Source organism: Haemaphysalis longicornis, unplaced genomic scaffold (assembly GCF_048455015.1).
Source record: "Haemaphysalis longicornis isolate Haplotype H1 unplaced genomic scaffold, Haemaphysalis longicornis Haplotype H1 scaffold_2, whole genome shotgun sequence".
Lineage (NCBI taxonomy): Eukaryota > Metazoa > Arthropoda > Arachnida > Ixodida > Ixodidae > Haemaphysalis > Haemaphysalis longicornis.
This window is the reverse complement of record NW_027526295.1, coordinates 148,224,903-148,250,510: the sequence shown is the minus strand read 5'-3', so window position 1 is coordinate 148,250,510 and position 25,608 is coordinate 148,224,903. Positions and strand designations below refer to the sequence as shown.

Sequence of the window (25,608 nt, the reverse complement as noted above, 5' to 3'; positions counted from 1 at the left end):
GAGTGATACACTACATGAGCTGCTGCCATTCCTAACTTGAACCTGAGTATTGTCAGAGTGCGAATGAGTTTCACAGGATGAGCGCCGCGATCCCAGTTTCCGGAAGAAGACGAGAAAAAGGACTGGTAGCCCTGAGACATGCAGCCAAGTCGAGGGCGATCTACCAAGAGAAGTTCAGGAGAGGCATGCCCACTCAACCCGTAAGAGCCAGGCAACTATAAAACCAATACACTGCTATTTTATGGAGAGTGCTGAGTCTCATTGCGCAGAGTAGAGAGATATTGGCAGTGATGCAAAATTCCGGCTTATCTGACACGCGAGTCATACGGAACGTATGTTCAACACAGGAGTCATGTTCAACATATTCACTTCACATTGAGTGACTTCTCATATTAAGTAATCTCCCTTGGGCCTTTCAGTCATAGGGAAGTCATGAAATCGCGACGTTCGCGCATACAAAGGCGGAGCCCTACGTCCTTTCGGTTCGCACACCCACCGCTCTCCCGCCGGATTCTTCTTGACCGCCTCACGAGCAAGTACCACTCAACCGCGTCATCGTTCTTACTATCACACAAGCGCGTCTAACCAACGCGTTAGGCCTCGAGGCCATCAACAGCAATTAATTGTGGCACTGGATGAAAAGCGCGAAACGCAGTGCAGGGAAATTAGACCCGTACCAACAGATAGTTATACAACGATCAGTGGATCCGATAGCGTGCGCGAAACGCACTACGCATAAACGAGCGTTAGAGCGTGCTCCGAGGCCACGCGCGAATGAAGTCGAAAGGCGTAAAAACAGACACGTGAGTGTAAATTGAAGAATTCCCCAGCGCCGTGTTAAATGCTCGATTCACAGGCTACGAGTTGGCGTCTTTAGGCCAAGTCGTTACTACGCCAATCGTCATCGCTATTGTCGACATAACCGGCAATGTCCATGCTTGGCGTTTAAGTATGCGAACGAAAATAATGGCACAAAATGAAAATGCACCCGACTCGGCACAAATGAAGAAAGCGAAACAACGCCAAAGTAAAAGGACGTCTTGGTGCCGAGGATTCGTGGACTGAGCGAAGGTGATTCGAGCGAAGGTAAATGCTTACTGAGTTAAATGCGGGGGAAGCGGGCGCCTCACGGCGAGGAAAAGCAAGCAGCCGGAGACGAAAAACAACACGGCCCGAAGGCTATTTAACCGAAAAACGACGAAACCCGGGGCGCGGATTGCTGCCGTTACTGCGACCCGAAAATAGTAGTTTGATTGCAGTGCTGCCAAGTTGGCTTTTCCAACTCCCTCAGGCAGAAGTTCCCTTTCGCGCACATGAACAATGGTTTTAAAACCTCCAGGAAGTTACGAAGTCGCGTTTGCATAATGCCTGTTAACGAAGCATAATTTTAAATCGTATAAAAATATAATCAACGCGTTGGAATTTGATCTAAACACCCGTGAACTCAACTGAAACGCTCTCAAAGAAAAGGCCCCTTCTGTGACTATGTGAGGCTGCAACGAACGAGCTTAGAACACTTTTTGCAATACCTTGATGAAAATCTCATTTTCATTTGCGTCATTTTAATTTGCGTCAATATGCAGCGCATCGAAGCAGAAGTTACCAGAAATCAGCGAAGCAATTTGTGTACAGAAACTTCTCGCGTTAAACGAGCTGTCCCTTTTAAAATGGTGAACAGCAAATTCAGATTTCTGATCTCGGCCCCAATTAATACAAATTGCCTTAATGCAGCTCTTAATGCAAAGTGCAAACACAGACCACGCTCGATTTACACAATCGTCGTAACTCGAGCACCAGAAATGTGTGCTTGCACTGAGTGCGTTTACACGGTCACTGATATGACCTCAAGAACTTGTTCGCAACCCTTTTAACTGATTTCTTTCTCCGTGGGACTTCCCTTTTTCCACATAATAAAAAAAAATAACATAAGTGAAGCGCAGGCGTCAGCGTTTCGTAACCCCTTGGCCACTCGCGGTTCGAACTGTCTAGGGCACGGACTGATTGCAGCCCCGGCGCAAAGGGCGCGCACAGATACAAAGGTAAAAAAAAAAAAAAGGAACTCCCAGTCGTGCAGATACAGATGTCGTACTGAAGTGTTTTACGGCGACATAATGATAAGAACAGGCTCTTCTTTGTTAGGTCAAATCACTAAGGTCGCGTCGCAACCCTTGCTCTAACTTATACATGACCTTATTTTAAATGCGCACTAGAGATCTCGCGGATATAGGGCAGAGCGAATAAATATTCGTCCACCCCGATATAGGGCGAGAGGGCGAAGGCGTTTACTCCGCCTTTCATTGGCCACAGCGCTGTTCCCAGGTGCCCTTTGTTACGTATAACCTTTATGTTATGTTGCTTGTTGGTACGCGTTTTTGTGCTAGCAAGTAACTGGAGCCTCTTCCACTTGTTTGCACTATTTTCCCTCATAGTAAAGGCCCAGCCCGGGGAGTTGAGTTAGCGATCACATAAAAACAAGGGGTAAACAAAGTGTAACCGCTAAAGGGCAACGGGAATAGACATTTTGGGCGTTATTTGGCGCCAGTGTAAAGGCCACAATAACAACTTATGGGAATATGAGATTATAAAACTAGCAGGTCAACAGGAATTCCACACCGTCATACAACGCCCACACGAGGGAAATATGAAGGACAGTGGAACGAAAGTTTTAGGGAGCCGAAAAAGGCAGAGAAATTGCAAGTAGCACGAAAAAAAAAAAAAACAGAATGCCACATCTCGTTGCAAAAGACCAGAAATAAAATTCTGGGGTATATGCCATGCCACATTTCAAGGAGCTTCGCGGGACAGCATTATGCGCATAAATAACGTTCATTATTTTCGCCAGGCGGAATTTGTTTCGAACAAAACAGGACACCGCTCGAGGAATGGAAGGGGTTTCTGTCTAACGCGCATACTTTCCTCGCCATGCTTACAGCGTACGTCAAACACAGAAATCGTGAGGGGGTATTGCAATGGCAGGGAGTAAAGTCGGAGAAAAATGTAGGGTGTTTTAAACAAAATGTAGGGTGTTTTAAACACGTAGAAATTTGAGCTTATTGGTTCATAACTGTCAAACTGCAGCGCAGAAAACCGGGGACAGACCACGCAGCTGTGTGTCTTCTCCTTACAGTTTGAAAGAAATGAATGCGCGGTGTTCCCGAAATTTTACCCCTGCCAGCACCCTTACGCTGCAGTATGTACCCTACCCTTTCTTCCAGCTCCCCTCATACATCGATTGATTGATCGGAGGGTTTAACGCGTAGACGCAACGCAGGCGATGAGGCGCGCCGTAGTGGAGGGCTCCGGATGAATTTGGCAACCTTGGGATCTTTAACGTGCGCCAAAACACACGGGCGTTTAACACACGGGCGTTTTTGCTTTTCGCCTCCATCAGAAAAGCGGCCGCCGCAGCCGGGAATCAAACTCTCCTCTCATACAGCCAGCTAGGTAAAACCAGAGGCCCCAAGCAAGGTAATATTTAGTGAGTCTGGGTTCAGCCGGCCATACCGACATAGAAAACAAAGCGCCCCGTCTTCTAGCTCAAGTTCACTGCACAAATTGTACTCTACGGCGAAAGCCTCCCGGAGGGGCCGCAACTAGTACCCTCCGCTAGTTGGCACCTGAGAGCACTTTCCAATGACCCCGACGCACCCCGACCGAGTGGAGGAGGATCACGACACGAGAAGCCCGCGCAAGGCAGGACCGTCAGCAGCGGGAGCCCGTCGCCGGTGGGATTCGCACACCAGGCGCGGTGCGTGGCTGGTGGAGGGAAAGAGAGAGGGGGGGCGATTAGGCCGGCCTAGCCGCAGTGGCGGTCGTTGCCTCCTGGGAGCACAGCACGCGACCTCTCTTCCACGGGGCACTTTCGGACTGCTCCTGTCACGGTTCACGGACACGGGAAAGTAGTGCGGCGACCTATGGCAGTGCTGGCGCTCTCGGTCAATTAGACCGCCGCGCAACAGTAGCAACACGTCGCACTTTTACGCACGGTGAGGCTACTGGACATCCGGGCATACATGTACTACCACCGTTCCTCATTTCGGTCGCCCAAGGACTGCAGCCGGACTGCCCCACAGCAATTGTTATGAACGCATTACCTTACACCGCTTGCTGAAGCCACACCGCCACTGCCCCCTCCTATGTCACGCAACCAGAACTCCGAGACCGCACACTCAATCCGTAGTAGATCATGGATCAGAGGTCGACCAGTTTGATCATGGCGCCAGCGAACAGCCCGAATCCTGGTTCATCCCGTTCCTGAGAAGATCTGCCGGTTACAGCTAACCATCCCTTTCACACTTGAGTGTAGCACTATGAAATAAAATAAAAAGGCCGGAAGTGAGGGAATGCGGCGATACGACACCACGAAACTCGCAAATGAAATGTAAAATTAAAGAAGCGATGATCATCACTGCTTTCGTGCGGGCTCAATGAATGAAGGCTCGCCATCATATTGCGAGGGTGTCACGCAGAGTTCGTGCGATTCTCATTTCGCGTACACGCCGGCATCGCACTCTTTTTCCATCACACATTCAACCCGAAAGTGTGGCGGCGGCGACGACGACGACGAGAAAACGACGGGGAGAGCCGTACGCAAGCGCGTCTAAATGCGCTCGCAACCAACGTTACTCTCGCACCGTCGGCTGGCGCGATGGGCACGACGAAGCAGCGGCGAGGTCGAACAAACAAAACAGAAAAAGCGCGGGGGTCGACCACGTGAATGGCCTCCCTCCGACGCTGCGGGCCGCTCTGCCGGGAGGGCACACACGCACAGAGGCACGATACCACACAAGTTCGGTGCGATGCTCCGAGCGAGCGACGGTGAAAGACCGCCGGCGGCTGCACGCCGCGTATTACTGCTGCTACGCCTTGCCCGCGGTCTGAGCGAAGTCTGGGGTCATCTTCTCGACATCGTGTAACAGTAGATGGGGGGCCCCGTAATGGGTGCGTGTCCCCTATCCTTTCCTCGCACGCCGCAGCCGGCCACGCGTCGTCGTCGCGCCGTTCATGGAAGAAAGCGACCGTAAAAACGGAGGCGGTCAAAGAGGCAGAACGTCGGACAGTTGGGCGAGTGGGTAGTTCATGGTGAAAACAAAAAAAAAAAAACTTTACCATCCCTTCCAGAAGAAAGTTGGGAGAAGCGCGAAAGCTTCCTCACATCAAAAGTGCGTCAAAACCTTCCCTAACGATGCGTTTAATTTTGGGTGAAAGTGCGCCCAACCGATCGGCAAACCTTCAAAGACTCGAGTGGCAAACGGAGAACGAACCCATGCGACGATTCCTCACGCACCAAGTAAAAGCATCGACAAACGACCTAAATGTACACCAATACGTGGTTTATGAGACACAGGTATACTGTTGTACTTCTTCATGACCGATGGGCGCATTGTCTTATCTAGAAGGACCGCTCTTTCTTTTGCGCTTTGACACAATGGAAGCCCGGTTTCACACACTCGCCGTGTGTCCAGACTTCATATCACAGCTTTTCAGTCGACCAACCGGTCTAGCGGGAAATGCCTTAGTTTCCTGACAGGACGCCATCGGTCCTACTAAGAAAATCTGCGCTTTAAAATAGCAGCACACCAATGGAGAGTAAACGGGTACAGGACTACCCACACAAGCGCTAGTTGGGTATCAAGCTGCGAAGTGGCCAGCTCAAATTAAGAAATGCAGGCCACGGCGGGCGAGTGGGTAAAATGACTTCCTTCGTGCACGACTTCGGAGGAACACTTGTTGCAAGCAGCCTTCGATTGAAGATGATATTGAAGCCGCTTCGGCAGATTGGCCTACTCACTTTGTCTATACAATGGAGGCTTGTCGACAACAAATACAGAACTAGAAAAACAACCACCGAATCAGGTCCTTAAATCGCTATTTTCGTGTCTGCTATCTGTACGTGTATGTTCACCGCGTCAACGTTCCAGGGAGTAAACTGTACAGTTTACAGACAGCAACGGCGCCCAAAGGGACGAGGTGACAGCCCAGTACAAGGCACAACTACGCTCGAATACCAAACCTGCTATCTTGCGACGGCGGTATCTGATCTGGATTCAAGAAGCGAGAGGTAGGTACGCGAACACTAGTCATCTGTACGGCTAGCTACCTTAACCTCACGTTATTACCTCTCGTCGCATCTTCATTCTTCTGACTGGGGACAAATTAAGGTGTGACCCGCACGGTACACAGTCATTTCCCTGCCCGACTTCCCATTCTTCTCCCAAGCTGTCACTGCCACTCACTACGATTCGCACGCCCACACGGTAGTGCCCTGCCTTCCGAACTAACCATCTAGGTAAGAACAACGCGCCAACTCTATTGTTACTGCGGGGTTCGAGCGGGCATTACAACATCCCGTTTCACCTGGCTGCGCGCTCCGCCGTGCGGAAGAGCGGAGAAACGATCAAAGAATAAAGGCCAGCCTGGGAGTGCAAAGAAAGCTACAGCGAGCTCGTCGGTAGTCACCCACACGAAGGGAACTGCGGCCTCCGCGCACCGGCAAGAAATTTCGGCCGACTGTCACTCTCGCTTGCTCGGATGCGCCCCAGTGGTGTGAGCGTTGCGTTGTAAGTGCAGGTTCGTACGGTGCAGGGCGACGCAAGAACGGTGCTGCAGTCGGGCGCGTCCGCGTCACGGACTGGAGGGGAGAGTTGCCCCCTCCCTTCCCTTGTAACCAAGGCGCACATACCAGCAAGTTACCTAGGCTGAACTACTTCGACGGACGGGTAATTTCGGTGCGGGGTATACGTACGCCAGGACTTCCCTCGCGCCTTTTGGGCTGTTCCAGTTCCACCCCCCCCCCCCCAACCCCCCAGCTTCTTCCCGCAATACTTCGGCAATGTAAATTAGTTTAAAATTTTAATACGACCGCGCCATCGCACTATTTTTCAGCGAGTGCACATTCGTACGCGGGAGCGGTCTTAGCTGGAAACGCCCCGGAACTCTGGATAAAAGGATTTTCGTTTCCGCAATATGCCTAGGGCTATTTCCACGTTACCCTTCACCAATTAGTTCGATGAGGCACCCGGCACGACAAAAAAAAAAAAAAAGCCACTCAGTTAAAGGAGCTCAACTTCGATTCCAGTGGGCGAAAACAATTAGGCGACCATCACATGCAAACATGAGCGGTTAAACCACGCGGATTAAGCTAGACCCATGAAGCCACGGACTTCGTTTCGACATTGCGTTTTCAGTGACAACACTCGGCGAAAATCACCACCCTGTGCGGCAAAGCCCTCAGCTTGAACGGAAAGCTGCTGCTGCACTTAAACGAACGTGACATTTGCGCAGTGTCACGTCGGTGACAAGTAAAAAGGGCAACAAGCGGGTACGTAACCAAAAGGATTTAAAATGCGCAGAAAACGCCCTCTACGATGAGTGACAGAAGCACACCAAACGTCACTAACACGGGGTAATTATAAATGCCGCAAATCGGTACTGCTCCACCGAAATTTGAGGCATTACACGAGCCAACGCACGTAATGAGGCAGAAGAGAAGCTGAAATTTTCCGGCTCAACATCACTTGCGCTATTTTTGCTTTATTCGATTTTGTATAAACCGACGTGTATGCCGCTTCTTTGTCGGGTAGTCAGTAAGTAAACGACAACGCACTGCCGTCTTACACTTTCATTGGCTTGCGTCCAAGTGTGGACACGAGTGAGCGTGCACTGAAGACTTGCGTCAAGTTTTTAATCAGTCGGAACCCACGCCCGGTGTCTAAATGTCGCGTGAGCTAAACTCAAACTGCCTGTTTTACCGTATGCATAAGATGATCTGGAGCGAGATTGCCATTACTACATTCTCACGACCATTGTCACAGAATCTTCGCTACATTATATTGGTAGTGTGCAAACCACCGCCTCTTATGCCTGCCTTGCTTGCCGCACTTGCCATTCTGTCACTTCCTGACATAAAGCTAAAGGGCTATAATATAAAATACAAGCTCACCCCGTACCACATACGTATCACGGGTGACGCCAATTAAAAATAAACAAACTGGACCGAGGTCAACTAGAGTTTTGACGAGAAGGAAATACCCACCGAAGTGGAAAATAAAAGGGAAAAATGCTACACAGCGACACCACAGCCAGGAGAGCGGGCCCGGGGAGACTCCCCTGATCTCCCCTGGGACGGTAGCAGGAAAGGTTGGGATAAGGGATGTGGATGGTTGTGATAAGGAATGGGTTATGGGAAAGTGGGTGGGAATGGGGACAGCGAGGTTTTTGTTCTAATCCTCAGATGTCTGACTCCTAAAATAGGCCTGAAAACTCAGGATGGGCGTCAGACGGTGCCAATTGGAATTCAGCGGACCCCACTATAGGTTCCAAACATCTGAGCTCCGCCATCGAAGAACAGGGAGAACCTGCGACGCAGTGACGACACCTAGTCTCCGGACCCCTTTTACAACCAGCCCCCCAGCTAGCACCCACCAGGTCCCCCGAGTACTCAAGAGACCCTGCCCAGCCTACATAGGTACTACTCCCCCTCGTCTCAACGGTTTCGGATACTGGTAAAGCTAACTGTCCGACAGACGGGGTAAACTGTACCCTGTACGCATCCGTCGATCCCTATGAGCACCTGAATCACCTATCTCCATAGGAAGGCCTATGTGACTTATAGGGTTTCGGTGGACCTCTTATGTGCTCCTATGCCGACCCACGCCTTCTAAAACACACACACACACACATGACGTCCGCGGAAACCGAGTGAAGCGAAATCCCAAAAAGCAACAAAAGCCAGGTTGTTCGAATTGAAATACCGATTCCTTCAGTTCAGCGCGACGCTCCTCACACATTGATTGCAAGAAAGCAACTGGGCGCGGTGGGTTCGAGTGGGAACTACACAAATCGTCTCCACTCTTCTTGTTTCGTCCTTCATTTACGCTGGCCATCATAATCATTATTCAACTCGCCAAATGCGACACCCCCCTATTCCAAATAGGCACCAAGGCTACAACTGACTGTTTGCCACGCGTGAAACAATCATAGCGAGGTACCACACGGCAATGCGTTCCCCACCTTTGATCGGCCCTATTTCCACACCTCCTCTCTGTTTGTGATCTTTCCCAGGACAAGGGAATGCCTCAAACTCCGAAGCGTAAGGTCACCCAAAACCCTCTTTCTCCACAAATTGCCGATAAAGAGCCGTTTGGGTTCGGCCGCCCCTCTCAATTCCCGCAGTATTTTTTTCACCGTTAGCGGCTAACAGCGCGGCAGCGTCTGCGCCACTTCAGAAGCAGGGACTCCGCGCGGAGGGAGCGATGAATAATTTCGCGGCGAATTCCCGTCCGGTCGTTGGCACGGGCACCGAAACTTCCGGATCTAGGCGCCACCCCAACCACCGCCGGTGCAGCACACAACAGCGGTCCTCAACCCTTCCAGGGAGAACAACAAAGCGGGGGGATTCAATTATCCCACAGCTGCGCCATCGGCAACGCCGGGAAAAGCACAGCACGTACATTGACTGGCAAGGGGCACGCTCGGCGAAATCGAATCTGTTTTTCAGGCGGCCTTCCGCCCCCAACCCAAGGGGGAAAAAAAGAGTAGAGAGGGGGGTAGAAAAGTGGATCGCAGGGCGCGTGGCAAAACAGCGTGACGCCGCTAACGCTGTCGCTAGCTTTTCTGCGGTCTGCACGGAGAGCTCGGCGTGTTGGCGCCGCTGCGGATAGACGCAGAGGCAAGCAAGTTCGCATTTATTATTATTCCCGATCGACGCGCGGAGAAACCCAGCAGCACATCCTCGTTGACGCTGCACATGTACTGCACGTGCGAAGGGGTGGGGCGCGCGAGCGCATGCGCGGCGACGTCACCGGGGCGGAGACAAAAGCCGCATCCATCAAGGAGGCGTCAAGCCCCGGGAAAGGCGCCGCCTGAAGCAGCGAATATCGCACAAAGATCACCCAGAAGATCGGTTCAAAGAACGAATCGGGTCGCAAGGGTAAACGCTCGCCGCACACAACACGGGGCGAGTGCACGAAGGCGCAGCTCGAGGCGTGGGCGCCGGTCTAATGCAGTATAGGACAATGTTCTGTGGCGATTGAGCTACTAATCCCAACTACGACGAGTGACGCACCTAGGAATCGATCTCAACAAACGCATGTAACCGCAGCACCAGCAGCGGTAGCACATTATTTTTTTCGTAACTGCCTGACATCAAGCCACGTATAGACTACAGCTTGAGCGATCGGTGCTAATTTACGCTAAATTAAGATTGTGCAATGACTGTACCAGGACGCCGATACATTTCCGAGCCAAAATCAGCTTACATCCAAGCATAGGCTTAGCCGAATCTCAGCACAGATTAATTAAGCGTGTCAACATAGCGTTCAACAGCTAGTGCAACGCGATGCGGCACCTGCCGGCAGCAGGCTATACATCCACAACCGCGAGTTTGAGTGGGCAATTCATGCATAAAGTCCTTTTTTTTTTTTTTGCTGCATGAGGGGGGGGGGGTTACGCGCTGGAGCTATAGATACCATCTTCGCTATGATGTGCGCCGTACGGAGCGCTCTGACTTCCTGGCCTGGGAGTCTTTAACGTGCGCCGAAATCTCGACACACGGGCGTTGTCGCTTTTTGGCCTCCACCAGAAAAACGACCGCAGCGGCAGGTATCGAACCCTCGTCCTTGAGGTCAGTAGCACAACTTGGCCTTAGCCACCGCGGCGGATGCGGTGCGCTGGATAAAGAGAGCAAGCAAATCTCGCGTCCACCTTGCACAGACCGCCGAAGGACGAAACGAGCGTTAGTCAACCGGAAACGTCGCCTGTCGTGCGCCGTAGGGGACTCGTTTATGCCAGAGGCTGACGGACAACTAGAGCAACGCCAGGGACGTACACTCGTCTGGTTATAGCGGGTAGACAAATGAGCACCGCGCGCTCGCGCCTACGGCTCAGAGACACGCTGCAGTTGCGCAGACAAATTGCCGCCGCTGCACAGCATGCACTCTCAAATTTGTCGCGCGCTATCTGCACCGTTACTGCGTGTTCTGAAGACACTCAAAGAAAGGCGCACGTTCGGGGGTTATGAGGCAATAGCCCTGGCCGGCGCAGGTGCTTTGCAAAAAAAATGTTTAACCCAACGCAGGATCCTTGCCAAAACGTTGGCATTGGCCCCATACACAGGGTTGCTACCCCTAGTCACTGGGTTATTCTCAGCTACATACGCGTGCGGTTGTTTATGACACTCTTGTCAAAATAAGGACTACGAAGTGAAACAACATTGCTGTTCGTTATATAAACCACGGCCTTTAAGGGGCACTAAAATGAGTTAGTCGAAGTCTTACTTGCAGCAGCATCGTGCAATTAATGTAATCCATTACTTGACAATTTTGCGGAAGACTAGAACCTTGTTTATCTGTAACGGGAGACAAGAGAGAACATATCATGCGCCGTTCGCGGCCGTCGCACGAACTAATATACAGTAATAGAATCACATGAGCTTGTAATGTGTTTTATGCTAACTCAGCCTTAAAATTTTGATTTCCACTCATTTCCATAACGACTTCCATAACGACTTCTGTTTCCGTTATAGGGCAGGTTTATACAGGTTAGCATGTCAGCAATGCCACGAAATTTCGCTCTGCGCTATTGCTACTGTGTCGTCATAGCACGTCGGCGAATCGGCGGGGCGGCTTATTAACTCTGTTAGTCGGACAAATTAAGGCATGATGGCTGTTCTTACTGACTTGTGCTTGTAAAAAGTTAAGTAATTCATCCATTCATCGTAAATAAACGCTGCGTAAGGTGTTCGCATCATTTCAAGTGACGAAAAAATATGCCTTGAAAAACGGGGGCCAACCGGTGCTATACCCGGTTGCAACTCAAGAACGGCACCACCTCATGTAGTGTATCACTCCGCCAAAGCGCCGGACCCGTGACGTCAGTGCGCGTGTTTTGAAAGGGGTTTGCTATGAATGCGTGATATCGTCTGCCTTGTCTCACGCAGTTTGTTTGTCGTCACTGGAGTCGTTTATAAGCATATTAAGTCCAAAAAGTCACGGGAACGGCTCACGTCATGTTCAAAATATTTCCAGTAACGCCCTACTTGCGCCGCGCGGAGAAACACCCGGCTACGGTGATAAGGCACAGCGGCAACTTCCGGTGCCGTTCTTAAGTTGTCACCGAGTATACTACCACTAAGCACTTCCCTGTGAAGATTTTAACTGCCTGGATCGTAGTGCTTTCTGTTTTTCTGATATTTGTTACTTGAGTGTTGTGACTTGCCAAGGGGAGGCTTGGTAGGGTGTTCCGCCGCAATAAAAGGGAAAAGAAAAGAAAAATGGGAAGAATTGTACCCCAATGCCTTTCTGAGAGTGTCCTTGCTTTGACGAAACGGCAGAGTGTCCTTGCTTTTCGCGACGAAACGGCAATAGCGCCCAGGCCTCCACCTTCGGAGGGTGTTGCAGTAACATAGCGTTCTGCACCCCAAGCTCCCAGCGACGTGCTTCGCAAATCCCACGCATCATTAAGTCACGTCATCGACACGGGCATACGCTTTGTGGGAACAGGCAACTCCGTTGTGGCGCCCGCCACTAGGCAAACGGCGCGCCGGGTATAAGACACCGTCTGGAGAGCGCCCGTGGCGCGAGTGAAGGCCAAATCCACACGGTAAGGAGGGTTGGCGCCGCCGCTTCCCACGATTTCAATTTTCGCGCCGTATTTAGAGTGCAATTAGCAGCGTTCCGCTTCGTTCATATTCCTACACGCTAAAAGCACGCGTTGGGGGAAAACAGCGACGGTCCGGGCGCAAACACCGCCAGCGATGCCAACCACGAAACAATGGAGCGGCGGTGGTGAAGGGGGTTCGGGGACCTTGACGGCGGAGGCTGCGGGTTCAAAGTCCCCCTGGCGCGACGTCTCGGTAATTGAATCGCCAGCCGCGGGAAAGAGACGACGGCTCGCGTGGCGCGTTTCTCCCGCTGTTCCTCATCTGCATAAATGGCGCGCGCCACGAGCGAAACCACCGCATCCGCCAAACCATCCCACACCTCCTCCACTCCATGCGGGGGGGCTCCTCAAGCGAGTCCTTCTCTAGTTGCCTGCAGATTAGGATGACGAGGAATTCGCGTGTCATTTAATTAGGAGCAAACTTTAATTTCTACTGCCTGTTAGGAGCAGATTCGCGATGTGTTCATTTGAACGTCATCTTGGTGCGCTCCGCCTATGGCAAAACAACGGCAAGAGCGAGCATCGGCCGCAATCATGGACGAATTGAATTCAAGGACTGAAGGCGGAATACAATTCAATTGAATTTTTTACTGGTGGACTAAATGGGGTGGAGCTGGCAACCATCAAAAAATAAATATTGCTCGGTTTTAAAGATATTTTGGTGATAAGTCTTAGGTCGTAGCCCTCCCCCCTTCCCCCCTCCCTCGGAAAAAAAACTAAATAAGCCAGCAAGCATGATGATGATGGTTGGATATTTATGGCACAATGTCAACTGGGGCAAAGAGTGCCAAAACAATAGTCATATATGGGGGGTGAAACCTTAAACACCAAGTAAAGTCAGCAAAAACAAAAGTAAAATCACAAAACGACAATGAGCATGGCTGGTGTATAGGGCCAGGGAGTGACCACGCGTGGTATGAAATGAGGTCTAAAAATTGAACTACTTCTAAATATTTAAAAACGCACTTGATAGAAAACATGGGATCGTCAGAGTAAAAACGCTGGGTGTAGTGGGACGTGTAGTCTGTATACCTGTGGGAAGTGTTTGCGTCGCGTAGTGTGAAGTGCTTTGCATTGAATGAGTATGTGAACTACGGATGGGGCCTCTCCACACCTGCCACACTGGGGTCTTGAAGACCCCGTGAGGAGTAAGCCAGCAAGCAATCGCGCTCGAGGGGCGAACAAGAAGTAAGCGGAGCACAGGATGGGCGACTGGGGTCGTCCGGAAGCCGGTTGCGCGTATACAAAGCTGCGAATCTATGAGCCGAAGAATCTTCTAAGCATTTCTAAGAATATGACTCAGCCGCGCGGGGACGTCGTGCGTTCGCGATAGCCAGCGCACACGCCGATTTAAAGCTACGTTCAATTTTGTCCGCGTCTCCACGCCACGCTTCGGGATCGTCATTCCCCCAAAGGTGGCACGCAGTAAAACGGCCCTATAGTGACGAACGTTTTCCGTACCCGTTGTAACTATGTCACGCAACACTTGCAACATATTGTCAACACCGCGATTACTACACCACTCGGTCACGATAAGCTGCACATTAATATCCCTTAAACACTTAAAAAGTCCGTTTCTCTGACAATAACCGTGAAAAATTAATGGGCAAAAACACCCGTTCCAGCTTGACTACGGCAGGTTTACAGGCAATCAAAAATAAACAAACAAGGGCAAGCATCCAAATTATATTTTTGGTAAAAAAACAAAACAATATACCGTCGAATAAAATAAAATCATAAAGCAGCGGCGCTGACAATCATTCTACGACCAAGGAGAACAACTCTGGGCCGTCCAGCAAGCCCAAGAGGCGACAACGAGGCAGGCTTTCAACGACACCCCGCATGTGGGGGAGAAGAAACCTCGCCAAGATGTCCCCCCGACGGCGACCTAGGCCCGGTCGACTAGCGAGCGTGCACGCGAGTTTTGCAGGCACATAATAAAGTTTATTCCACTCCACTCCATAAAGCGGAAACCTTTTACCCATGAGCCCTGGTAGAGAAGTAGCTAACCTAGCAATACGTAAACTGCGTGTAAAGCTAAATTAAAATAAATACAGCAAATGTTATATGCATATGCATTAAAGATTGTAAAGACGTGGTAAAGTAAATGCACATGTAGTAAAGATGGTAACAAGAAGAAGGAAAAGCACTGGAGACACATCAGGAGGCAAGCAACTTCGGTTTCGTCGCTAACCGCCGGGCCAGAACCGACGTTACTGCCGTCACTTTCGTGCGCGCGCTGGCTTCGGCGCTGGCGCACTTCTGGGAACCCACTCACGGGGTCTGATCAGCACGATCTCGACAAGCGGCTACGCCAAGGTTATGTAAACACCTGCGCCATCATGGAACAGCGCTGCGTTGGCGCTGACTGCGCGAGCCCGTTCGTACGCATACGACGTGCTCTCCCGACTCCTCACCGCGCTCCACGGTTGATAGCGACAGGTGGGCGTATAAACTAACGTTTCCAACCCCGGAAACAAAAGCGCGCATTAAAAACCTGTGCAGGCCAAATGGTGGCCCCGCTGAAATTATGACTGCCGTCGGTATAAATTATGGTCCTATGGTGGCACTTTTGAAGTGTGCGTTTTGTTTCCGTTGTAGGAGTATCACTGAATGCGCTACTTGAATACACACGGGAAAAAAAAAATAAATAAAACCTCAACCTTTGATTCCACTCAATTCGTAGAGCTTTTTTCCTGCTTCTCCTTCCAGCTATAGACGTTTTCAACCTCCGTGTATTGTGCTCAAAATTATTTCCACTCCTGAAAGTATCTTCCTGCTTTGTTTATTTTCCTTTCTTCTTGAAGGCGAGTACCCCCCGCCAAGAAAAAAAAGGCCTTACACTCGGGGTATAAAGAAAAGAAATGCAGAGCCAAACACTTGCGTTGAGCACCCGAATTAAACGTTCTTGATTGACAAAATGACCCTCCCCGCCCAAACGTAGTCGCTCGGTTATCGTCAGCCTCCCCTTCAGTTGGTGAGCGTCCTATGCTCACCTTGCCAGCGCAGTGCAAGTACTGGCACAGCGGAGGAGACCAGCTCGCTTTGAAAAACAGGACAAACAAAAAAAGAAACGACAGGCGGGCCCTAGCGCACGAACAAAAACGAGGGTTGGGAGGCCGCACCTGGGAGACCAGGTGCTGGGTTAGGGCTCCTTTCACGGACGGCCCACGTAGGCCCCTTCTTCGCCAGGAGAAGAACAAGCTGCATGACACGCCAGGAGGAGGCCACACCCACCACCCAGGCCGAGGCGCCGTCGCGCGAGGCTCGCAATAAACTTGTCATCCCTTGCACTCGGCGGCCAGCGACGAGTGATCATCGCAAAGCGGCGGCGGCGCGTCGTCGTGATTGGTATACCCCGCGCTGGCCGCCGTCTACGAGGCTCGGCGACTTTTACGCGCGCGACTGTAGCCAAGAGAACAAGGCGGCGAATCGCGCGAGCAAGAGGAAGCCCTGAGGCGGGAGAAGCAGCAGCCAGGCGCGCCGTGCTGCCCGTCGCGACATCAAAACCCAGTTCAGTCAGTCAGTTGTGGGCCTTCCCCGCCGCCGCCGCCGCGAACCGGCGTGACCCGCGCGAACGGGCCGCCCAAGACTCCAGTCGTCGTCCGTCTTGCACCCTGCAGCAACCTCCCACCTTCCCGCGCGGAGTACGGTCCGTGCAGGCATACCTTACTCGGGTCCGAATGCGCAGGAATGGAAAATCGCGCCAAACAAAAATACCGCCGGTTTGTTTTGTCCCGTACGCGAACCGAGACTGTAACGCTGGGAGAAAGCGCGTGCTCCGAGCACTGACCTAACGAGGGTTCTACATCCATTTCCGCGTTGACCTGCCACGCGGCTTCGATCCCGACCGCGGCGGCCGCTTTTCTGATGGAGGCGTCCGTGTGTGCCAGGGTGTTTGAAATTAATCCGGAGCTCTCCACTACGGCGCGCCTCATCGCCTGCGTTGCGCCGGCGCGTTAAACCGTACAATCAGTCAATCGATCAGACCGCGGAGGCCGTTTTTTGTATGGAGGCGTGAAACGAACAACGCCCGTATGTCGGGGTTTCGGTGCACGTTAAAGGGACCCTGCAACACTTCCGATATACGCTTTCACTCTTCCCTTCGCGTCTGAAAGCACTGCGAAAGCTATAGTTATCGCCAGCATGGAGAGAGAGAGAAAGAGAGAGAGACAATACTTCATTTCCTTTCAAAAGGGAAGGGGAAACGGGGGTGGCGGGGAGGCTAAGAGCCGCCTCGTTCCAGGCAGCTTCTGGTGGCCTTCAAGATGAAGTCCTCCAGGCTCCTCTGTTCCTCCAACTTGGTTGCAGTAGTCAGCCACTCTCTAGTGTGATGTGCCCTAATTGGCTTGGTGTCTGGGCAGACCCAGAGGATGTGGGTCTGATCCTGCGACCTTACAGCGTGCACAGTTTGGGAGGGGTGTGTGTGGGTTTGGTTTCTGTACAGGTGAGGTAGAGCTGGTGTGAGAAGCGTGTTTGTCTGGGCTTGACGAAGGGTAAACCTGTTCCTGCCGGGTCAGTCTGGGATGAGGTGACGGCAGATGTCTCTTATCGGGTAGGTAGGTCTTTAGTGTGAGGGTAAGCACGGAGCGGCACTGCGTGATCCACTGGTCGCAGCAGATACGACTTCCGTTTCTGCCCTGCTTTTGCGGTTTTCTTTTTGAAGCGGCTATCGAATGCCTTCACAGCTGCAATTGAAGGAAAGCCGGCCAACTGCCACTACGCCGCTGTAATGACGTAATTCCAGCGCTAGAAGAACGCTAAGACCGGGAAAGAGAAAAAAAAAATACTTTGAGTAAGTTTCTAAGTAGTTATCTGATGGACATACAGCATTAATTTTTGGCTGAAGTACTTTGCGACCCCTTAATCTACGTACTGAATGTGTTGGTTGACTACGTTATGCAAGCATCTAATATTTAGGGAAAAAAAGGGGGAAAAAGTGTCGCAGGATCCCTTGAAAGATCCCCGGTAGGTCAAAATTATTCCGGAGCCCTATACTACGGCAATCTTTACAGCACAAGTGTGTGCAGCTTCGGCGCATAAAACACCCACGAGTTTTTGACTGACAGAGCCGCTGCGGCAAACAATTCCAATGAACGTTTCGGGTAGATAACTTCCACCCATCTTATAAGGAAGCAGGATGACGGCTATAATAACGGTATATTTTATAGAGGACGCGGAAAGAGGTTGGTTGTCCGTGCCTCTTGGAAAGCACGGATTGAGCCTTTTGAAAAATGATACTTGGCTTGAAAAGAAAGAAACGGGATTTCTGGCTTACACAGTGCATGCTTTTTGCACTGTGGCGGCGACAAAGGAAAAAGAAAAAAAAAAGAGGAACGGACCAGATTTGTTGTCGCACAGCGGCGCAAAGCAGCGTTGCCGTCAAGTTGACGGCCACTTGACACGTCCTACATGTTACGGGAGAAAGGGGGCCAGCGGCACAAAGGAGCGACCGCTGGGCAGGACCGAGATAGGGTGACATATGACAGCCGCCAATTGGGCTCGCATCGATCACGGCGACGACGACCCGGCGGACTTTCGCTTACAAAAGTGCCCGAGGGTCCGCTGCGTCCTCCTCCTCTCCTGTCGATTACCGCGCACTGTCACTGGGCGCCGCGAAAGGCGAAACGGCGAGATGCCCTTTTTTCCGCCCCGTCGAAGGGTGATTATGCAGAATGCTAAGGTATTTACGCACGAGGTTTAAAACTACCAGGGGTGAGACAGCTGAATCAGATTTGGGAGCAGTTTTTGGAGCAGCGAAATCTCGATTTTGGAGCAGAAGAACCTTGATTTGGAGCAGAAAGATGACATTTATCCCGTCATCTTAGGAGCCTAAAAATCAAATTTTTTGCAACTCAGGGGGGAGTGCACTTTTAATGGGTTTTCAACGTACATAACACTGAAACAGCCTTTCAATGAAGTTTTTTCTACTAGAATATCACAAGGCACGAACTGCACTACCTTTTTACAAGCCATTTATAAATTCTTGGGCTCTATGCATAGATAGCATGGAGTGCCGTTGAAAACATCGAATCGAAAAACTAAGGCATTTTCATTGTCATGTGAACGCTGAAATTATTATTTTTGTAATCCTAGACTCGGCTTTACACACAATTGTAGATGCATGGCAAAAGTTGCGCAAAGCGAGGTGACAACCTTCGCACCCCACCAGTCCTCCCATTTCAATCCCCAAGGTGCGCGCATTCACTACGATCGCAATTTGAAAAACGTTGGTATGTTTAGCCACCTCCCTCTTGGCATTATATTTCACTTCAGACAGATAAACCATTATTACTAGCGTGCAATAATAGCCCGCCCCGCTATCGGCCACTGCTTGAACATTTTGCGGCGATGTAGCCTGCGCCGCCACTTCTGCAGTGTCGATCGTCCCATTTCCGCCACTCGCAAGCTCGCTGTCAAAGGCAGCAATAACTCAGTGTTTATTATAACACCTCAATGAGTCCGAAATTTCACACTTCAAGCACGCATCGCGCCTCTCACTCGAGGCCGAAACACGGCGAATTCACGGGCCCCACGTTGTTTTTGATGAACTGTATAGCCAGTCTTGTACATGTTGTCGCAATAAACTTTCAAACTTTCAAACTCCCGTTCTTCGAGTCACGCAACTTCCCTCAACAGATCAAACGACTAAATGCAAACCCAGCCACCCCCATAACCAAAACCACAGTAGAAATCGCCGAAGAGCACTCTGCCTGAACCACGAGCAACTGCTTCGCCCGACGGCCATGTTTTCCAATATTCACCACACCAAGATGGCGGCGCCCAGTAATGTCGTTCTGGAGATATACGGCGCTCCGAAAATTGCCGTCTTTTCATCAATTTTCACCAGTAGTTTGTCGCCTGAGTACACATACGTATTTTTTCTACAGGACTTTGCAATTGTTTTCCATAGGAAAACTTTAAAAAACTCACAGAATATAACATGTGCAATCCGACATGGTGACCTTCGAAAAAACTATCGTGGGGACAATTTTATGCGGGTGTTTTATTGTATGATCAATCAATTAAACTTTTACAAACAGGATCACCTTGGGGGTGCTGGAAAATTATGCTGTCAGTAAGCATTTTTCCCCACTGAAACTGGCGGGAGCGTTAAATTCCTTGGCTCAGACTGTTTTGGAGCAGTTTGGCGCAATTTTTGCAATTTCCAAGCTTTTGGAGCAGCCTGGCGCAGGAAAGCAGATTTGTATCAAAAGTGCGCAATATGCGCAGCTGTCTCACCCCTGAACTACGGCTTACAGCGCGCCAAATTTAGCGTAAAAAATAACCCCACCTTCCCGCGAGGGGAACCCTGTGGAGATGCGACGCATCTTGGGGGTTCACTTGGTGTTTCCGTTGGGTTTATTCTCTAATTGCGTGAAACGTGTGAGGAACGCGTATGATGCATTTTTTTAACACGCGGCGTAACGTTAACGATGACGGCCTTGTGGTCGCTGAAGTGTACGGGTAGTGGATGGTGAAGTAACGGGACCACCGTGCAATTTGCAGCGAAGATCAGGTCTATGCACGTGCCCGAAATCGGAACGCCGGTGCTGGAACGACCACGGCTATGACGCAACACAATCCATTTTAATACAAGCCAAGCCAACCCAATCGAATCCAATCCAATGCTCCTCGCGAGAGATTGTTCGCTATCGGAGAGGAGAGGGGGTGAGCGGCGGAGGGCGCAGCTCGCGCGGCTAGGAGAATGGGGCAGGGGTGTGGACGGACAACAACGCCGTATGGAGGGACAAGGGAGTGAATGAGATGCAGTCGCATCTAAAAGGCCACGAAAGCAAAATTCAACTTTGTTCAGAAGAACTAGCCTTTGGCAAACTCGCACGGCTCCGTTTTAGCCACGAAATACGTTTTAGAACAAAAGCAAGCGAAAAAAAAACGAAGAAACGAAGAGTCGCCCAGTAGTTTCTGCGCCCTGTTGCGCTGACGGATGGACACACGACCCCCACATCACCCCTACGGAGCAGTGCTGCACACACTAGCACTCATAGTTACCCGCGCTTCCGACTAGAATTGAGCGCACGACTGCGACGTACTGGCTGCTTGGCCTTAGCCCGTGGTAACGGCAGTTTGTGGTTCGCTGGTGCAATTAAATGGGTACTGCAACTAAATCTGTTTTTCAGATTTTTTTTTTTTTCTCAGACGACTCCCTGCCTGCTATCCCATAAATTATAACGCATGAATTACGCCTGGCCAACGTGCTGCCGATTACCTACCGCGGCTACATCGCGATTGAAGGCATCAGTTTCGACCGCTGAGAGTGCGACGGCAGGTGCGGGATCGGCCTAGTGTACGTCCCTTTCACTGGCTAAGCAAGGGGTCAGTGCTGTTGGCGTCAAAAGCGCACACTGCCACCTTTCACGACTATTACACTCCGCTTTCGCCATGCCTCGATTACGGATTAGTCACGTCGCATTGGGCAAGTCTGAAACTGCCCGGGGAAGGGGTTGAAGGGGACAAAAGACGCCACAAGCCCCAACAAAACGTCGACTTTGCCGTGCACAGGCGTGTCGCTTTCGCTTCCCCACGGATGCGCATGTCACCGAAGGGTGCCGGCACGCGACTACGAGTTTGACCAGCTAGAAGCTTCTATGAGGCGCACCTCCCTAGGAATGTTGGACGTCACAGAGCGGCTGCGCCACCGTTTAAATAGTTCCAAGCGAGGTTCGGCGCCTGTAATTGCAAGAAGCAATCGTCATGAAATGAACCATATCAGCTTATATAAACCAAACGTCGGCGTCAGTGCTTCTTTAAGTAGCTCACCATTGCAAATGCGAATTTGTCTGGGGTATGTATGAACCGTCAAAGTGCAGCAACTTCAAACGGCAATACCTTGTATTCCTGCAACTTTAAACAGCCATGCTGTTTCATTTCGGCCACTCAAAGCACGCGTGGAACGTTCAGACATAACTGCAAAATTACTGAACTACTTTAACTTTTCCGCAGTGCGTTGGCCTACAGCGCAAGTAGTTGTGTGCGTGCACGGTCGTGCACCGAAATTTTTCGCCGTTACGGCAGCCCATTTTCCGCCTTACTTGGAGCGGTTTTCTACGTGCCTGAGTTTTCTGAGCTTCTACTGCGCGTCCAAATAATGTTAAGCATGAATAGCTAACGTGACACGGCAGCCTCACAGCACTGCATATAGCGCCCGTGCTAACAATGTTGTAGCTTATGAATTCTGGCAGAGGTTAGGTTATCGAAGACGTGTTCGCAAGGAAAGCAAAATTATGACGACGCATCGTGACGTACGCGCGGACAGGCGCTCGCAAGTCCAGTTGATTCCAAGAGTTCAGCGCTGATGAAGTATTCTAATCAAAATACCTCTCCCAATGACAAAAACATCTCTACCGCCCCGTCAAACGCGTAACTAAATTTCAGTGCAGTTACACAAGCCCAAGAGTTCCCAAAAATAGTAAATAAAGTAGACGGTATAACTGCAGCATAAAAAGTATTGGCCCGCATCGCTTGTAGTGCGGCCTTCCGAATACTGGTCATTTTCAAGTTCATTTTTCTGATGTAAATTTGGTCAAAGGCATATGAACAAATCCTCCATTGTTGACACTTATTTAACCATGTCCGCGTTGTATATTATTTCGCGATTACCACAGCGTTTGCCTCCAGTTCAAGTCAAGACGAGACAGTTGATTAATAGCGAGGAATAAAATCCAGTTTAACTTATTAGCTTGGCTCCAGTGCCAGCCGTAAGGGGAAATAATTGCCCACCCCTGAAGTAAGCAATTCTCCTTTCACATTTTGAAATTCCTAGGCCGACCCTTTACCGTAGTCATTTTTTGACCACGCCCGACTGAAGAAGTGAGCTGTGCACTTCGCTCGACGCACTTTCTTTTTCGACTCCCCACAGCAAAACACCCAGCTCATGTTCACACGCTCAAACATCCGCACATACGGTTCTGAATTTCGCGGCGTGCAAGTCATCAGCGCCGTCAACGAGTGCGCCGCGAGTGCAACACCTGCTGCGTCCCAGAGCCGCCCCAGTGTTACCACGAAACAGAATTCTCACCCTCCGCGCTCAGAGCTGCGATCGGGGGCTCCCAGTGCTGGTTCTCGCCGCCGCGCGAACCAGTGACAGGTGCAGCGGCTCCAAACACCGACAGATCCGGCGATTGGCCGCTTTGCATGCAAACCGAAGGTCGGCCCCATTAAAGCGACAACAACGGCAGAAAAAGAAAGGCCCAAAAGCAACCGGTCGGCGCAGCGCGTACAAATTACGCGCAGAGTGCAGTCACTCCAAGCGTCGCGTTTGCTGCCTGCTGGCTTCGCCGCGACGGAGAAACAGCTGATAGCGGGAGCGGAAATTGGGACAAGCACCCTCGCGCGCACAGCGCCGCGGCTGCACGCGAAAAGCAAATGGGAACTCGGAAGAAAAAGCGTTGCCGCGCGCTCCGCTTTCGCGTTCTCGCTCCGCGCTTTTCGCAGAACGCGATCGCGACGATCTCGCGTGATACGCGGCCTACAAAAGACACGGACTGAACGTCCTTCGTGATGTGCCGTTAAACCTCCGCGAAAACTCAGCATACGCAAGGCTTACGAAGCACCCCGGCGTAAAAAAAACCGAGCGGCCTGAATGCGCGGCGTATGCCAACTGTCAAGGCAGCGAGCGGTCAGCTGGGAGAAGCCCCGTGTCCACCTGTTGCACGTGATCCAAACTTCACGCACCGCGCGCGGCTTGAAGGAGCGAGCATATTTTGTCCCGCAGTTTCCAATCAACTCCGGGTTTCGTCTTCGCACGCGCTGGTAACTCGTTAATTCAACAGCGCGTGAAGACAGCACGGCTAGACCGCTGGGCGAACAATACGCGTCCTGATCGACGCAAGCCTCGCGGAGACGCTACGAGTGAGAAGCGGCGACGAAGACCGCCCCCTCGTTAATGAGGCCCGATCGCGAGACGGTAACTCACTTGAGGAAGTAGCGCTGGCCAGTGGACGTCTTGGCCATCTCCCATCCGGGGGGCAGATCGTCGACGAGATCGTAGCTCTGCTGGCGCAGGTGTTGCGGGCTGGGCGCGTTGTAGCTCTGCTGTAGCGACGCGGGCGAGGAGTGCGCCCGCGGGTGGTTCACAGGCAGCGATGGCGGGGCGGCGGCGGCGGCGGCGGCAGCGACGGCCGCAGCCGCCGCCGAGGCCTCGCTGGCCGCGGGCGAGAAAGTGGCGTCGCTGCTCGACTCTCGGCTATGCGAGGCCGACTTGGAGCGCTCGGGCTGCTGGAAGAACGACGCGGGCAGGTTGCGCAGCCGCATGGGTACGCTCAGCGGCACCCGGTCTCCGGGCTGCATGACAGCCTTGAAGAGATCGTCCAGGTTGATGTCGCTGTCGCTCCGAATGCGAACGATGTGGTTCGGGCCTTTCTGCTCGATCATTTCTCCGCGACCGTTCGTGGCCGCGCCGTTGTTGGGCTGAGAAGGCGACGACGACATCTTGGCGGCGGCGGTAATCCTGGGCGCCGGGGCTGTGAGATTCGTCGGCGACTTGCCCGGGTTTCCTCTTCGAAGGCTATGGCAACGCGGCAGTCACGCTGGTCTTCTAACAATGCACACACACGCACACAACAACACACACGCACAACGACGACCTCGAAATGGCGCCGCCAACCCGAAAGGCAACCCTACTCCCGTCTACTGAACGAGCGCCTGTTGCGGAGCGCCCGCCGCAGCCGCCGCTGCACCGCCTACTGCGCGTACGACGCTGCGGAAAGTAGTTCCAAGTTCTAGCTGTCGCCTAAGCCTTATTATTACTGAAAAAGTGCTTTTGAGAACTTTTTTTAACTTGTTCGTTTAAGTTATCATTAATTATTTTCCCTTGTAGGTACTATGCATGTCTTAGGAAAGTTTATTTGTTTTTAGAGTTCGCCTGCATCCTGAAAAACTCGCTGCGCGGAAGGAGTCGCCCTGCCGCTCTGACTGGCCCGAAGTGGCCCGTAGGGGCGGATGACGTCAGGTTTACGACGACGATGTGACGTCATTTTGCGACTCCCCTGAATGAATACAAAGGGCGCGTTATTCAAACGCAAAATATGCGTAGAAGTGGACAAACCCAATCGATTATTAATTCATACTGTGTGGAGGACTTCAGCCTGTCATGTAGCGGAAGAAAACTTACGGCCACGCTGATTTCTGCGCGGTATGTACGTAATAACAGGTTATAAAAGGAAATCGTTAAAGTCGGTGGTCAGGTGTTGCATGATAATATTGGTGTAAAGCGAGGACAGGGCCGGCATCGTATCTCAAAACCATATAATTTGCTATAGCAATGAACCAATTACGAAATAAATATAGCATTTGTCGTTTGTTATTGAAGTCCCGAAGCGAAGACGTCGACCGAGTGTAGCACTAAGGCACGCCAATGAGGTTGCTTTTTATACATTTTATTTCGCTGCTTTTTTTCGTACCTACCATTGGAAAAAAACCATATGGTCAGTGGACCTTTACAAAAACCTATTGAGTAAAATTTCAGCGATTCTTAAAAACAACACGCTGCAGAATAACTTTATTTCGTATGTGGTTATTATTACTGTTATTTTTTACTTGGAACTCGCACATGGCTTCGCTTTGTGCGCGGCTACGAAGCGTTGCTCGTTTGCGTTATCGTATGAGGGGACTCGTACCTTGTACAGTTAAAGAAATGATTGCATATGAACTTGCTTACTGGCACGTCCGATATGGAATTCGCGACTACTTCAACTGTTCGAGGTTTTAGAAATCAAAAGTAAACGGTTTACTAAACAATATCCTCCAGAACATTGCATATGGAATCAGCATGCCTCCAGATATTAGTTTGGTCCGTGCACACGGACGGCCTGATTTTGATACTTTATTACTTCGTACAATCGTCCCTCGATACTTTGATACTTTTAAAATAAGACCTACTTGAAACCAAATTCCAAGCGATTCTCTTTACGTGGTATTGCCCGCTAT

At 51.2% G+C, this 25,608-nt stretch overlaps 1 protein-coding gene across 2 annotated transcripts in view; it reads right to left on the bottom strand.

Moving 5' to 3' along the window:
- Yki (Transcriptional coactivator yki) overlaps positions 1–24,343 on the bottom strand; it is a 134,302-nt gene extending 109,959 nt beyond the window's left edge. Inside the window, exon 1 of one of the 2 annotated variants that reach the window (XM_077698382.1) lies at positions 23,597–24,343. In XM_077698382.1, coding sequence (XP_077554508.1) covers positions 23,597–24,111 — 515 coding nt within the window. In that variant the 5' untranslated portion in view covers positions 24,112–24,343. The remainder of the gene's footprint in view (positions 1–23,596) is intronic. The other variant, XM_077698381.1, reaches the window with a different exon arrangement.
- Between the last annotated feature and the right edge of the window lie 1,265 nt (positions 24,344–25,608).